The sequence below is a fragment of the Nelumbo nucifera genome, chromosome 2 (genome assembly GCF_055504915.1).
Source record: "Nelumbo nucifera cultivar China Antique chromosome 2, China Antique-T2T, whole genome shotgun sequence".
Classification (NCBI taxonomy): Eukaryota; Viridiplantae; Streptophyta; class Magnoliopsida; order Proteales; family Nelumbonaceae; genus Nelumbo; species Nelumbo nucifera.
In genome coordinates this window covers 53494336-53508428 of record NC_142650.1, presented here as the reverse complement: position 1 = coordinate 53508428, position 14093 = coordinate 53494336, and the positions used below count along the sequence as shown (strand labels likewise).

Sequence of the window (14093 nt, the reverse complement as noted above, 5' to 3'; positions counted from 1 at the left end):
TTAATCCAAATAAAACCCTCCACTTTCCATGGTCCAGAATAAAGCCCTCCACTGTCCAAGGTCATCTCTCCAAGACCAAGACTATCTCACACAAATATCATGTTCAAAGAAATAGGCAAGAATACAACAGTAAAATTAATATCACAAACTTTGGGAATTAAATACTTTTTTAAATACTCTTGTTGGATGGATAGAACATTAATTTATCAAAGATTTTTCCCAGCATACATGTCTCCCACTTAGTACGATCAGTCCTCTGTAATTCTTCCTCTAATCCATCTCTTCCCAAAGCTTTGAAACCATCTGCCAATCCATCAGCATGACCCTCCACTAGTCTGTTGCCATACCACGTACGATTATGGGGATCCCCGTTGATGACTCTTGTTGCTTCTCTGGTGGTGAAGAAGAGAATTGAATAGTGAGCATATCTTTTTTAAATGCTCTTTTGCAAAACAAGAAGTCTAGATTACCATTGACTCTCTTGTAGTGGATTAGAGCTTTGGAGGCTTCAATTTATGATTGGTGGTCAAATCTTCGCAAGGCAATGGAGATAAAATGATTTATGAGAAATACAGCTTCATCCTTTGGTATCTTTGAAAAAATAGAAATGATATAGTCTTAGAAGAGAGAACGGGGCTTGCTTGTATAGCAGAAATCATTGTGGGAAAGTTTTGGATGCCAAAGCTTCCTTTATTGGTTTGGTTTCACAACGATTCATGTTGTTGAAGCTTGGGCGGTTTGGGAAGCCCATAATATGACTCAAAATTGAAAAAAAAAAAAAAAAATCCATATATTTTGAAATTGACTCGTTCTAAGTGTATTGAAATTCCATGTTCGACGGTGGATGATAATTTGGATCGTAGTATCATCTTGTATGTCCACGGTCCACCCCTTGAGAGAAGGAAATATAGTTTCACACTGATTAGCAGCAGCGCATGAAACTCTTTTCTCATCATTTTTCCTTTTTATATTTCTTCATCTCAGTTGGAATTTGTTGATTATCCGATCCGTAGAGATGATTCCTGGGGGCCGAGCTACTCCGGTCTTGTGTAGTTCTTAGAAAAAACATAAAAGATCCAAATGCAAGCAAAAACACAAGAAGGTTTATTTTATAATATAAATGTAAGACGACGTAGACCCACAACAGTCTCATGTGCAAATGGAATGACCAAAATATATAGTCCGTAATATAGCTTGGACCGTGGAAAAGGAAGATTAACAAACAAACTAAAACACAAACAAATCATAACTACATATTTGCAGAAAACATGACCAAATCTCCACTGCGACCGAAAGAAATTGTAGCATCTAGGCAGTAGAGTACGTACACGCTCATGCCTCCCTCAGTCACTGACCCAGATTCCGTGGATGCACGTACACGCGTAGCCCATTCTTCATGAACAGCGTCAGCGACATCTTCTGCTCTACTCGGTGGCCGGGAACCAGCGACAGCCGGTGTCGAAGCAGCACGGCCGCAGCCACCGACTTCATCTGCAGGTAAGCCAGATCCTTTCCTAGGCATGTTCTTGGACCAGCGTTGAAGGCGATGAACTTGTATCCTTCCTTTGGCGATTCGAACCGGTCTCCCTCTGCCGACAGCCACCTTTCGGGACGGAATTCCATGCAATCCTCCCCCCATATCGTTTTCATCCTTCCCACCGAATAAATCGAGTACGTAATTGTTGAACCAGCCGGCACGACTGTGCCATCCGGTAACACATCGTCCGACACAACGTACTTGAAGTCCTCCGGCACAGACGGGAACAAACGGAGTGTCTCAGCCAGAGCTGCTTTCAGATAGACTAGCTGATCGACTTCGTCGAACCCTAACGGTTCTTCCACCCATTTACGTTGATCTTCACCGCGTGTCTTCTTAAGAACCGATGATATCTCGTCGATGATTCTCTTCTCCACTCGTGGGTGATTCATAACGAGCCAAAAGAACCAACTCAGTGCAACTGACGACGTGTCTCGACCGGCGAGAACGAAATTTAGAGCGATTCGACGGAGAACAGAGCTCGGAAAGAGGTGCCCTTCCAGGTCTCTCTTCTTAATGAAGCGCGACAACAGGTCATCAGAAGGCGATTCCTTGCGCGCTTCAATAGCATCTGTTATGTACTTCTCGACAATTGTTAGGCTCTTCTTCAAAGTACTCTCCGCTCCGAGTCCCAAAGCCTTCTTTATTCTCCATAAGAAGCTCGGGTAGAGTAGCCGCTGAAGAGTCGCTTCAGTGGCCGAGTCGAACGCGATGGCGAATGAGTTCTCAGCTAATTCGAGCGAAAGTGTCTCTGGGTCCTTACCAAACGTGAGTCCACATATGTTATCGAATGTCAAACGGAGAAGTAAGTCCTGCAAATCCACCGAGGATCTCTGGGCTTCAGCTTTGGCTAAGATACTCCAGAGACGCAACCTAATAGTCCGGTTGACCCAGCGAGCCATTGCTTGCCGAAGGGTCCTTGTCGTGAACTCGAGAGCAGCTGTCTTCCGCTGAATGAGCCATGTATCACCATCACTGTTGAAGATGCCCTGGCCTAACAGATCGTGGAAGGCTTCTTGCCAGGTTGGGCCTTTGGGGTAGTTATCGAATCGGGTTTTGAGTACGTATTCGATGTTCTTGGGGTGACAGGTTACAGTGAAGAAGCCCTGTTTACGAGCAACGAAAGGCAGAGCAAGGGTGCAAGTCTGGTATGTTGCAGTGCCACCGGTTTGTCGGAGGTTCTGGGCTATCCAGTCGTGAACTCGTGATCGGTTGGCGATCAGATAAGGCAGACTCCCGACGATCGGCCAGACTTTGGGACCGGTCAGCTTACGGGCTAAGACGTTAAACCAGAGGAAGTAAGCTGATGTGATGGCTGCCGCGAGGAAGAAGGCAAGCAAGGTTTCCATTCTAAGGGATGGGTTAGTGGTAGAACAGACAGGAATGATACGGAGAGTGACTGAAGAAGAGTGGATGAAATTTATATATATATATACATAAGATAGATAGACACATCTAATATATATTTAAATTAAATGCAAGATTTGCTGAGAGAAATTTAGGTAAAGTTGTTGAGAAAAATTAGTGAAACAAGGTCTCGGTAGTGGCTGTGGGTTGACGTTGTTGCATTCATAATCACACATACACGAAAGCTATTTGCTTTTGTGACCTTTTTCCCTTTCTTGCTTGACTAATTCGCTGACTCTCTAAGAGAGAGAGAAAGTGTGTGCGGTAGAGAGAGAGAGAGAGTGGTTAGAAATTGTTTACCCATATTGAGAAACTAAGAACTGTTAGAGAGAATATCATGAAAACCTGCAGAAGTATTGGCATGTTGAAAAGAAATAGAAAGCAAAAAGGGTGACTGACAGACACAGTGATAGAGTAGGGCAAAGCTGCAAGTTTTGATAATCTAACTCCAGGGTGAAGAACTTTTTAAAGAATACAAGTTCTTGTTGCGCCTGTGATTCTGTGAAGATATCGATGACACCAGGGATCCCGATCTTTTAAGAAAAAGTGCTGAATCAGAGATAGCTCACTTTGGTTTGGCTGCTTCGGTTGAAGTTAGGACAAGTGGCACCTACGTAAATATATTTATGGTGGCAGCAGATGCTGTCTCGCTCCACCCAGGCTGCAATACAAGTGAACTTTGTACGAGATCAGAAAACCGTTAATTCCCCACTGCCCGAAAGTCTGAAACCGATGAAAGAGAGTCCATTGTTTCTACTGAAAGAGACGGGATACTAACTACGTACGTTCAGTTAGCACTTGAAAAATAATAATATTAGGGACAAGTAGACTGAACAGTAAAAAACCCTAAATAATGTTAAAAATGGTTAATTCCATTTTAGTACCCTGAAATTTGGGATGGTATTAAGTTAGTACCTAAACTTTTTATATCACTGATTCACTGTAATATCTAAATTATCAAAAAGTGTTAAGCTAGTCCCAAGGATTAACAATCCTCAGTTATTTGATCACGTACTGATATGATATGTATAACTTAAAATTTTTTAAATATCAAAACTATGAGATTATTCATTATCTTCTATCTATTGAACCCGTTGAGGTATTTAATATCTTAAACTCAGCCCGAATTCCTCCTTCCCCATCCTCTTCTCAATATATTGTTCTCTCATCTCTCTCTCCCTCTCTCTCATTGTCTCTATCTCTCCACCATCACGAAATCTATTATTCACCTTCTTCGAGCTCTTGACATAGCGAACAAGCGACGGCAGCAAGTTCTGGCCCCAAACTCCTTCAGATACTTGACGTCGTTATCTTTTACCTCAATAGATAGACCTTTTTGACAATCTGCTGCTGGTGCTTTAAAGGCATCCTCGCTCAAAACCGAGTTTGGCGTGAAGATGGCAGAAGGAACGACTATACACGTCCGAGTTCTCTGATAAAAAGTAGTTTCAATGGGCTTACTGGAAGTAGACTTTAGGTACCCGAACTGGTTGAGCTTGTCAGAAGAAGGTAGGGAGACGGAAGATAACGCCCTTCTGGAAGGTTCTAGTAATGGGATTTGGTAAAGAAACGAGACACCTAAAATGAAAGTCATGGCTGTATTTTCCTTTTAAATATGACGAATTTGGTTCACTAACTAAATAAATCCTCCTTCCCCTTGCTAAAAGTTTTGTTTGGACACTACTGAAACTGGAGTTCAGAAAGGAAGTTGGTTTAGTGAGATGGGAAATGAGAAACGAGGAAATTTGTTGGGTAGAATGGGAGTTGAGAATGAAAGGATGATAAGCGGTTGGGGAGGTGCGGATATATGAATTAGCGTGGCGGTGTTAGCGCCGGTGAGGAGGGAAAGGGAGACGAGCAGGGATTTGATAAGGCCAGCACTCAAAGTATGGCCTTACGAACCTCCACCTCGGTTGCCTTCTCTAATAGATATATGCCAGGATTTTAATTTGGGAAAATTCCACTTAATTCTTTTCATTTTTATCATTTTCCTGCTTCCCTCCATCTTTCCACCTTCCCCTGAGGAGAGGCACTATTCATTGTCGTCCTCTGTAGAACAGAAGACATTTGCGGTGGCAGTGCCCGCAGTGTTCATTTTTCAGATTGTTTCTCATCGCCTAGCAACGTCTTCATCATCTCTTACCATCTCTCTGTCTCGACATTAGAATCCAACCTTCCCGTCACTAACTGAATTGAATCCTTTTCTTTTCCTGGGAACCAACTGAATTACCAATCATAAGAAAATTAGATGATATGTTAAGGGCATTTCTTTTACATGACACTTAACGTTGGTTAACAGTTTTGGACTACCTTACACTTTTTAAAAATTTGGATACTATTTTATTACGTTTAAAAGTTCAAGTGCTAACTTGACATTACCCCCAAAGTCCAAGGACTAAATCTTACAACGTTGTGCTTATTTGATCCCGACCGATACTGAAATAAATTGTCATTAACATTTAAAAAATTAATTAGGACATGTGGTAAATATGTATTTGTTCACCTATTTAGGGTTTGTTCACCTATTAAATATGCTCATAATCTATAACTGTTTTGAATTGTGAACAAATTGTGTGGACTTGACCGGTGCACACCTATAGTGGTGTTTTATAGAACTTTTAATTCCATGTATCTCATATACAGTTTACAAAGTGATCTACACAATCGATCATAAATGTTTAATTTTTGCATTTTATATGATAAATAAATTGAAAAGGCATCGATTATTAAAACAATAAATATTAATTTTAATAAAAAGATAGTAAAATAATTAAAAATAATAATTATTATTTTATTGATAAAAACATTAAAAATAATATTTAGATAAATAAAAAAGAGTGGAGAAAGAGCACCACTGGGCTTGTGCTATAATTAACATTAAAAAATATTATTTTATTGACAAAAATATTAAAAAATAACATTACAAATTATTATTTAAAAATTAAAAATTAAAAATAAAAAAATATATATATAGAAAAGATGTATTGTATTAAAATAGAATATAAAAATGTTGTGAACCAACGACATCCACAATATATATATATATATATATATATATATATATATATATATATATATTGTCGAGATTGAAAAAATCTACGATATATTGTGGACTAATCCCATCCACAACCAACCAAACACTGGCCACCCGGTAGCATAAACCAAAATGGGCCATCAAGGATATAACAGCGGTTAAGAATACCACCTTAATTGTTACACATGGGCAGGACAACGAATCCTCACCTCATCAAGATTAAGGTATTTGACCAATCAATACCAACCACGTCATTTAATTTAACATCCAATGAGATGCAGAAACAATTACACAAGGGTCCAAATCCAGAGAGGAAGAAGAAAGAATATTAATCCGCAGGGATTTAGATATTAAAAAGAAAAAAAAATTGTCTTTTGGGCTACAACCTGAACTGCCCTATTTCCTACCAGTTTTTTTTAATATAACATCCAAAATATCTAGATGTTGCGAGAATAGGGAATAGAAATAGGTTGGTTGCCGTCAAGGCCATAATAGTCAAGTGACTATCCAATTAAAAAAAGATGATAGCTTGCCAACCCATGAATAAAAAAACCCATGCATACTTAGTTTTCAAAGACATAACCATGATTTTTCAAATTTGCATACAAGGAATCGCTTTAGAAAATCTTGTGGTGGGGTTTCCATAACCTCACCCTCCAATTGATTTGACTACCTTAGAAATGTGTTCTTCAAAGTTAATTGTTTTTTTATTGTCGGTTCCAAAAACAAATTAAAATCATATGAAACTGTTTTTTAACACTGCATGCACAAGAGAATGGAAAATATGTTCTTGACTGTAATTGAGTTTTTCCCCTAAAACTGAAAATCATCATTTTGCTTGTTCTTTTATGTATTAATCATTTTACAGTATAGCATTACATCAACAACCTCAACTAATTACATAATTCTTTTTCGAATTAGGATCTGTTCCTCACAAGGCATGTCTCAGACCGTTCTCACATCCATATCCCACCCTGTATTGGGAACATCTGCATATGAATAATAAATACAAGTACGGAAGATGTTCCTAATGTGCAGCTAGGACGTGTTGTGAGATCGGTGTTAGGCATGCTCTATGAAGAGCAGATCCAGACTCTTCTTTTTTCTTACAAGGATGATAATAGTGGGTTTTGAAACTGCACCACCACTGGGACAATTCATCCAGCACACCAACTGGACTACCCCTTAGTTGGTAACGTCATTTTGTTTTAAATCATACAATATGTATCATCATGTTTCATGAATAATACAATATCCAACATTGTTTTTGTTTTAAAAGCTATCACTTTGATGGATTCAAAAACAAGGTTTTTTTTCTAAATGAAACAACTTTTATTTGTTTCGTATTATTTTTGTTTTTTTCTAATGTGATGATTTCAAAAGCAAATGAAAAAAAAAAAAAACAGTTGTAGATCAACACCCCTTTAGGGTATTTGATATTATGGAAGATGCATTGGGTTTGTACTTATTTTTAGCATTAGAAATTGGGGGGAAAAATGTTTGGACAAATTACAATGTTACAATCTATATAAATATATTAAGCTGAAATGTGTAGGTAAGAAGGCATGAGGATGAGGGAAATGAATCTAACATTATTTTTTGCCTTTTTTTCATAGAAAATACAAGAATGCCACTCTCTACCAACTCTCTCTCTCTCTCTCTCTCTTGCTTTTTTTTTTCTTTCAAATTGCAAGAATGTCACTCTCTCCTATCAACTCTCTCACTCTCTCTCTTTTGTTTTTTTCCTTTCATCTATCTCTTTCCTTATAAATTACAAGAATGCCACTCTCTCTCCAACTAAGGGAGACCTCAACTCGGCATCTCGACTATTAGGGGACCTACAATCAAAGATAGTCGAGTTTGAGCCGAGACAAGCTCGAACTTCTGAGGTCAAGCTCAAGTCTCTAATTCGAATCGAGCTCGAACTAGACGACACCTCGACCACTAAGGGAGACCTCGGCTTGATACCTCGGTCACTGAGGGAGATCTCGGCTTAGCACCTCAACAACTGAGGGACACCTCAGCTCAGCACCTTGTCAACTAAGGGAGACCTTAACTACCTCGCCTACTAGAGAAACCTCAACTTGACACTTTAGCAACTGAGGGAGACCTTGATTTGGCACCTCAGAAATTGAGGGAAACCTCAACTCGGCACCTTGACTGCTTGAGAGACCTACAATCAAATGTAGATGAGCTCGAACTTCTGAGCTATTGACTCGAGCCAAGCTCGAGCTCGAGTTCAAATCTCTAATTCGAATTGAGCTCAAGCCTGATAGTTTATGAGTGAGCCCTTGCAACGCAGAGCCCCCTCTGCTAGTATATTTATTATTGTTTAATAGATATAAGTGCCACTAGCAACATTCATGTGTTGCATAGGACAAAACGCCCCCTTTGAAACATCTAAGGTGATATGTTATCATTGTTGTTTTCTCATATAATGGACACGGTTTGGAATTAGTAATGTAACTTCAAGTTTTATTCATATTTTTTGTTGTTATTTGGTACCAGCTAGGGCACATAGAAACAAGATGAAAACAATGTTTTTATTGCACAAAATATCAAAATGACATTTTCTCTAAAACTTGCTTTTATAAAATCGAAGGCATTCAGTGTTGCTAGAAATAACTTGAAAATGCTCAATCAAATAAAAAAAAAGTGAGGGAGAGGGTGATATGCCTACATGGAAGAAACACATTGGAAAAACGAATCCAGTACTAAAACACCGAATTGGGATCTGTTCCTCGCAAGGGACTCCTCACTTGGACCTCACAATCACATCCCACCGTGTATTGGAAACATCTCCCATGAATAATGACATATGAATACTAGAGATGCTCTCGATATGTGGCTGGAACATCCTATGAGGTCTGTGTGAGGAGCAGAACCAAACTCCCAAACACGAGTCAGCGTTCTGTGCACCCGTGAGTGCATTGGACGCGTGAACCTGCCGACAAAAAATGCCATGTCGGCCTATTTAAAATTTACTAACGTTAATGACCCTTTACCGTTAGTTGAAAGAATCCGGTTGAATTGGACACAAAAGAACAAAAAACTGAAAACACACCTTAAAACATGATTGAACAGTACCTTCGGTATTACTGTTCTCCTCTCCTCCTTCCTCTTTCCCTCTTGTTTTGCCTAGTCCGCATTCTGTGCACCTGCACTGGACACGTGAACCCGCCAATCGTCTTCAACCACATCATCCATCCAAACATTAACGGTCAAGTGCACATTAACGTGGGTTCGGCGGTTCAACCAGGGGAGATGCTAGGTCAATGGTGGAAGTTGTTCGGAAACCGAAAGGCCGACCACTTGGGTCGAAGAACAAACCCAAGCCACCAATCGTTATTACTAGAGGCAGCGACTACGCCATGTTTAGAGGGACTGTTGTAGAAGGTCACTGTTTCATCTTCCTCTGTGAAATCATCTTCGTTTACTATCTCTCTTGCAAGAGGTCACGGGTAGGTGTTTGGAGGGATTGTTGCAGGGTTGCTCATCACTTGGAGCATTGTAGTTCTAGTTGTACCATCTTTTATTAACCCTACTTTCCACCATCTTCTTTTTTGGTGAAGACGAAGAAAGCAAGGATGTTAAAGCTAGTAACATGGTGGGTGGAAGCGATTCTTGCACGAGTAGCATGTCCATGTCTATTTACAGTGTTGCAGCTCCGAGCCCTTTGAATTACTAGATCATCACCCCTGAAGTCTTGCCGTGGCCTCCCACCTCATCTCCTCCATACTGAAATCTGATATACATTATAGAAGAGAGGAATTCTGAGATGCGCATCTCCAGATTTCCTCAATTTTGGTTTGAATCTATGATTGATTGCAGTTATTTCTATTCTAACTCTCTCTCAGAAACTATTCCCTCTTAGTTGGTTTGGTCGTGTCAGTGTTGCAACCACCTTGCAATCCTCTTTTTTCTGTTATTTTCCTTTCAGGTATTCTCAGTTCTCATGGCTATTTCTTGTGGGTTTCCAAGTGCTTCTTGTTTTTTCTGTGTCTTTCAATTAGCCCATTCCTAAGGTTTTCAAGGTCTTCTTTGCTTAAAACCTCAGCCTGGTTTGAAAGCTGAAAGATGAGTCAAGAGTATCGCAGAATAACTTTTTTTACAAGAAGTGCTCTATCTCTTTTTTCTTTTGAAAAATTCTTTCACTGAAGGAATCATGATGAAAATTCAGAGAGAGGGAAAGATTTTCATTATGGGTTTTCATGATAGTGAATAATGATGAAAATTTTCCATCAAGATGAAAACTTCTTTGCCGACGGAGCTATCCTTGTCATTGCCGATGGAGGGAGGGTTCCGTGGAAGGAGGAAAACTTCTAGGAGAAAAATCTCGCAATATGAGGTTTGGGGGACTTTTGATGCACCCATAGGTCATGTTGTGGCTGGTTCATGCTCGATTGAACCGTCAAACCCACGTTAACGTGCATTTAACCATTAACGTTTGGATAGACAACGTGGTCGAAAACGATTGGCGGTTTCACGCGTCCATTGCACAAAACGCGGAATCTGTTTTCACCGCCACCCCCACCCTCACTCTCTTCCTTTCCTTCCTTGTTGCCATTATTCTCCTTTTTTCTCCCCGTTGCCACTCTCTGCCTTTTCTCATCGGCTTTCGCCGCCGCTTCTTCTGCCGGCTTTTCCCCCTCTTCTTTCTTTTCGCTGACATGTGCTTCCGGTTGTGATACGATTTGAGCCTGCTTTTTGGTCCTTCTGTATATATAGTCGACGAGGTGATCAGCATCCATGGTTCCGGTTACTGTCAGTCTGTCACCTTTCTTGTGCTCAACTCTGTCTCCGCTGTTTGCGCCCTAATTAAGCCACATAATATATAATATGATCAAAATGAGATTGTAGAAGTACAAGTTAAGAAGAAGAAGTAGAACCAACCCAGCAAAAAATAAAAAATAAAAAAAAAAAAACTGAAAAAGAAATTCTTTTATCTATTACTTGCAATGTGATATGAGCATAAACCCATGCACCTCTCATTTTGAGTATCTTTCTCTTCAATTGCTCGGCACAGGCCTTGCAATGCATGCTTACATTCAGTTCTACCGTCGTCAATCCACTAACCTGATGAATGATGAAACAAGCAAATTAAGATACCTGGGGGATGGGATTGCCAAGCGGCAAAAGAGAAATGTTGTTTTTGTTTTTCATCTTCAACACTTCTAAGTAAAGAAAAACAAAGATACCTGGGATTGCAAGGTAACAACTTCTGACACAGGCTCTTCCTCAGCTTTAGGTAACAGGGACAGGATCTTGGCTCTTCTCTTGGTCCTTTTTGGTATTCTGGTGCACACAGCTTGGGGCTCTACTATCCATAATTCTTCAACTCCTGTCCAATGCCCAACACTCAATCAAAATGTATTAACTAGAGACAGAATTTATATAATTAATATTGGACAATCTGGGCGGGAAAACGCAAAAAGAACATCCTACAAAATGCAAGTCTACAAATAAAATTACAGATGATAGTGTTAGTCTCCTCTTTCTTTTCTTCGGCATTCTCACTTTTCTTCTTCTTTCTTCTCCTCTGCTTTGCCTTCTTCTTTCCCAATGTCAAGAGCAAGAGAAAATCAGAATCAATTAGCATTAATCAAGTAAAGACCAACGTTATGTACACATCCCAGACAAATTAAACAAGGAACCACATTACCATTTTGTCTCTTCGCCCATTTCCTCTGTGAACACAGATTAGAAACTAAGACCACAACAGACAACACCCAATTAAAAGAGAGATGGATTTATTGTTTTCTTTATCATCACCAAACCCACATTCGGGTGTCAAGGTCTTTCAAGGAGGAGGAGGAAGAGAACACATCAACTTGATTTCGTGCCGCCACCAGTGGCTTCTGCATTCAGTGAGATCGCGGGTCACAGTGTGTTTTAAGTTTTTTGTGTCCAGTGCAACCGGATTCTTTTTGTGCCTTTTTGTGTCCGTTGAAGTTATTGAATTTTGAACCTACGATCGTGGATGTAACCCACCGGTGCACAGAATACGGACTCCCCAAACACCACCTAAATTGTATTTCCTCCAAAAATGACTTTTACATAATCCAAGGTAAATAATGGTACAAATGATTTTACGAGAATCAACACAATTAAATAGGATTATGGATTGGTAAAATCAAAACACCTATATAGCACTTGTGTGCTGGCAAAACAAATCCGCAACATCACAATACCAAACACCACCCGGTACCATGCCTGTTTCTACTTGAAATGCTTTGCATTGATCAATACACATTGGTGAAAGAAGAGGTAATATCAGAACAAGTGGTTTATAAATTCAAACTGATTTGAACACAATTAACAACTGGAAATTAAGACTCAGTTTGGAAGGAGCGTAAATGCAAATATGTAGAGTGCAAAACCTTTTGTTTTGTATGTGTTTGTATTTGTACTCCAGTTATGCGGATTTGATCCTGCGCCTTCTTTGAGTAACTATGATTTTACCACCCTTATCAGACATGGGATGGCCTAAGTCCCTCCTTTTTTTTTTCTTCTGATGTGCTTTCTTATTACCATAGTTCCAACACAACTCAATTCAATAGAAATAGGGTATTGAGCTTCAAAAATTGAACAAAGTTAACCATTTGGGATCTATGATTCTTTTCTCTCTCTCTCTCTGTTTTCTTAATTGTCAATTCGGCCTTTCATAGATAATTATGGGTGGATAAACCGTAACTTTGAATCCACTCACAATTCTATTTATAAGTTCCAAACACACTATTTTTGCAATTGCACTGTAAAATTTGCAAGAAGAAATATCCAAGGCCTTGGCCCTATAGTTTGAGGGTCATGGCAGATGAAGAGCACCTAGTTTACTTCCATGTATATCAATGGAGTCCGGATCTCCAACTTAATGGAGTAGGTCCAGATTTAAGGGGACTCTGGCGTCCAAAAAGAATTTCAGAATTCTAAATTTCAATTTAGATTTTTTAAAGAACCATTCAACCTAAAAGCTTAGGGTGTTAAGTGAGGTCATTGAATATGTTTCATTTTCTAATATAATCCCTCACATGAAAGCCCATTGGGTTTGAAGCATGGACAGCAAAGGCCCACTCCTATCTTGTGCTGAAACTTAATAAATTATAATGGGGGTGATGAGAATCAAACAATAGACCCTTTGGCAAAAATGACTCTAATACCATCTCAAAGAACCAGTCAACCTAAAAGCTTAAACAGTTAAATGAGGTCCTTAAATAGATTTTATTCTCTAATAGGATTGCATTTGAAATCACCCTTGTAAAATATAAACCAGATTCTGGAAACCATTTCCACAGTACGGTTCTACTTTTGCTTCGAATGTAACCTTGCTTAATAACAAGCTTTCATGTATTCACATACTGCAAGGTTTTAATTCCGTGAAATTCTTCGACACTATGGAAATCTCGGCATACACAACTTGTTGAGTGGAAATATCAACATCCAAAATAAGCTACCTTACCATACCGTCCGTAGCGAGCTTGAGAAGCATACAAGGAACATTGAAGCCAAGTAGCTGAGCCACCCAGCAGTTTTTTTTAGTGTACCTTATTTTAATTCAAAGTTCCAGCCTTCCGTTAGGTGAGATTGAGGGGAGAGGATAAGAAAGAAAGGCAAAAGAAAAAGGTGCGGTTTTCCGGTTTCCATCAGAGTCCATATCTCCTGCCCAGTGCCCACACCTACCTACATGAGATTGTAATCACACATGAGGAATATTTCACGCTCTTACCTGTTTGGGAGATATTCCCAATGGAGAGGTAGTGTATTGACTATTGTGGGTCAGTGTGAATAGAGTTTTGTGGGTATTCATCAACCCTCAAAAATTTTGAAAATTTAATTTATATATATTAAAACTGATTCTGCCATGTCAGCATATCTCTCTTTTGAGAGAAGTTATTTATCTATTTTTCCGTTTTTTTATTTTTTCTTATTTTCTTTTGTTCTAACAATATAAAATAGTAATCATTGCTTATCTTGATTAGATTAAATAATAATCTCTTCTCCTAAAATTTCTCCTAAACTACTTCCTCCACTTTCTCTAAAATTATCTCTAACTAGCGGGGACCTGTGCGATGCACGGAAAAGTCTGAAAGATTTAATAATTTTATTTAATATTAATTA

The 14093-nt window shown here is 39.2% G+C and overlaps 1 protein-coding gene and 1 pseudogene across 1 annotated transcript; both read right to left on the bottom strand.

Moving 5' to 3' along the window:
• Positions 1–1081: 1081 nt before the first annotated feature.
• CYP86A1 (cytochrome P450, family 86, subfamily A, polypeptide 1) lies at positions 1082–2970 on the bottom strand. Its single transcript, XM_010264493.3, has one exon. It carries the CDS (start codon positions 2884–2886, stop codon positions 1348–1350), a length of 1539 nt encoding a protein of 512 aa, XP_010262795.1. The 5' UTR covers positions 2887–2970; the 3' UTR covers positions 1082–1347.
• A 7441-nt stretch (positions 2971–10411) lies between these two features.
• Positions 10412–11577, bottom strand: LOC104601331 (heavy metal-associated isoprenylated plant protein 9-like; annotated as a pseudogene).
• Between the last annotated feature and the right edge of the window lie 2516 nt (positions 11578–14093).

Excerpts from the sequence above, each read along its gene's own strand:
- CYP86A1 (XM_010264493.3), bottom strand. The coding sequence starts at position 2,886 with ATGGAAACCTTGCTTGCCTTCTTCCTCGCGGCAGCCATCACATCAGCT.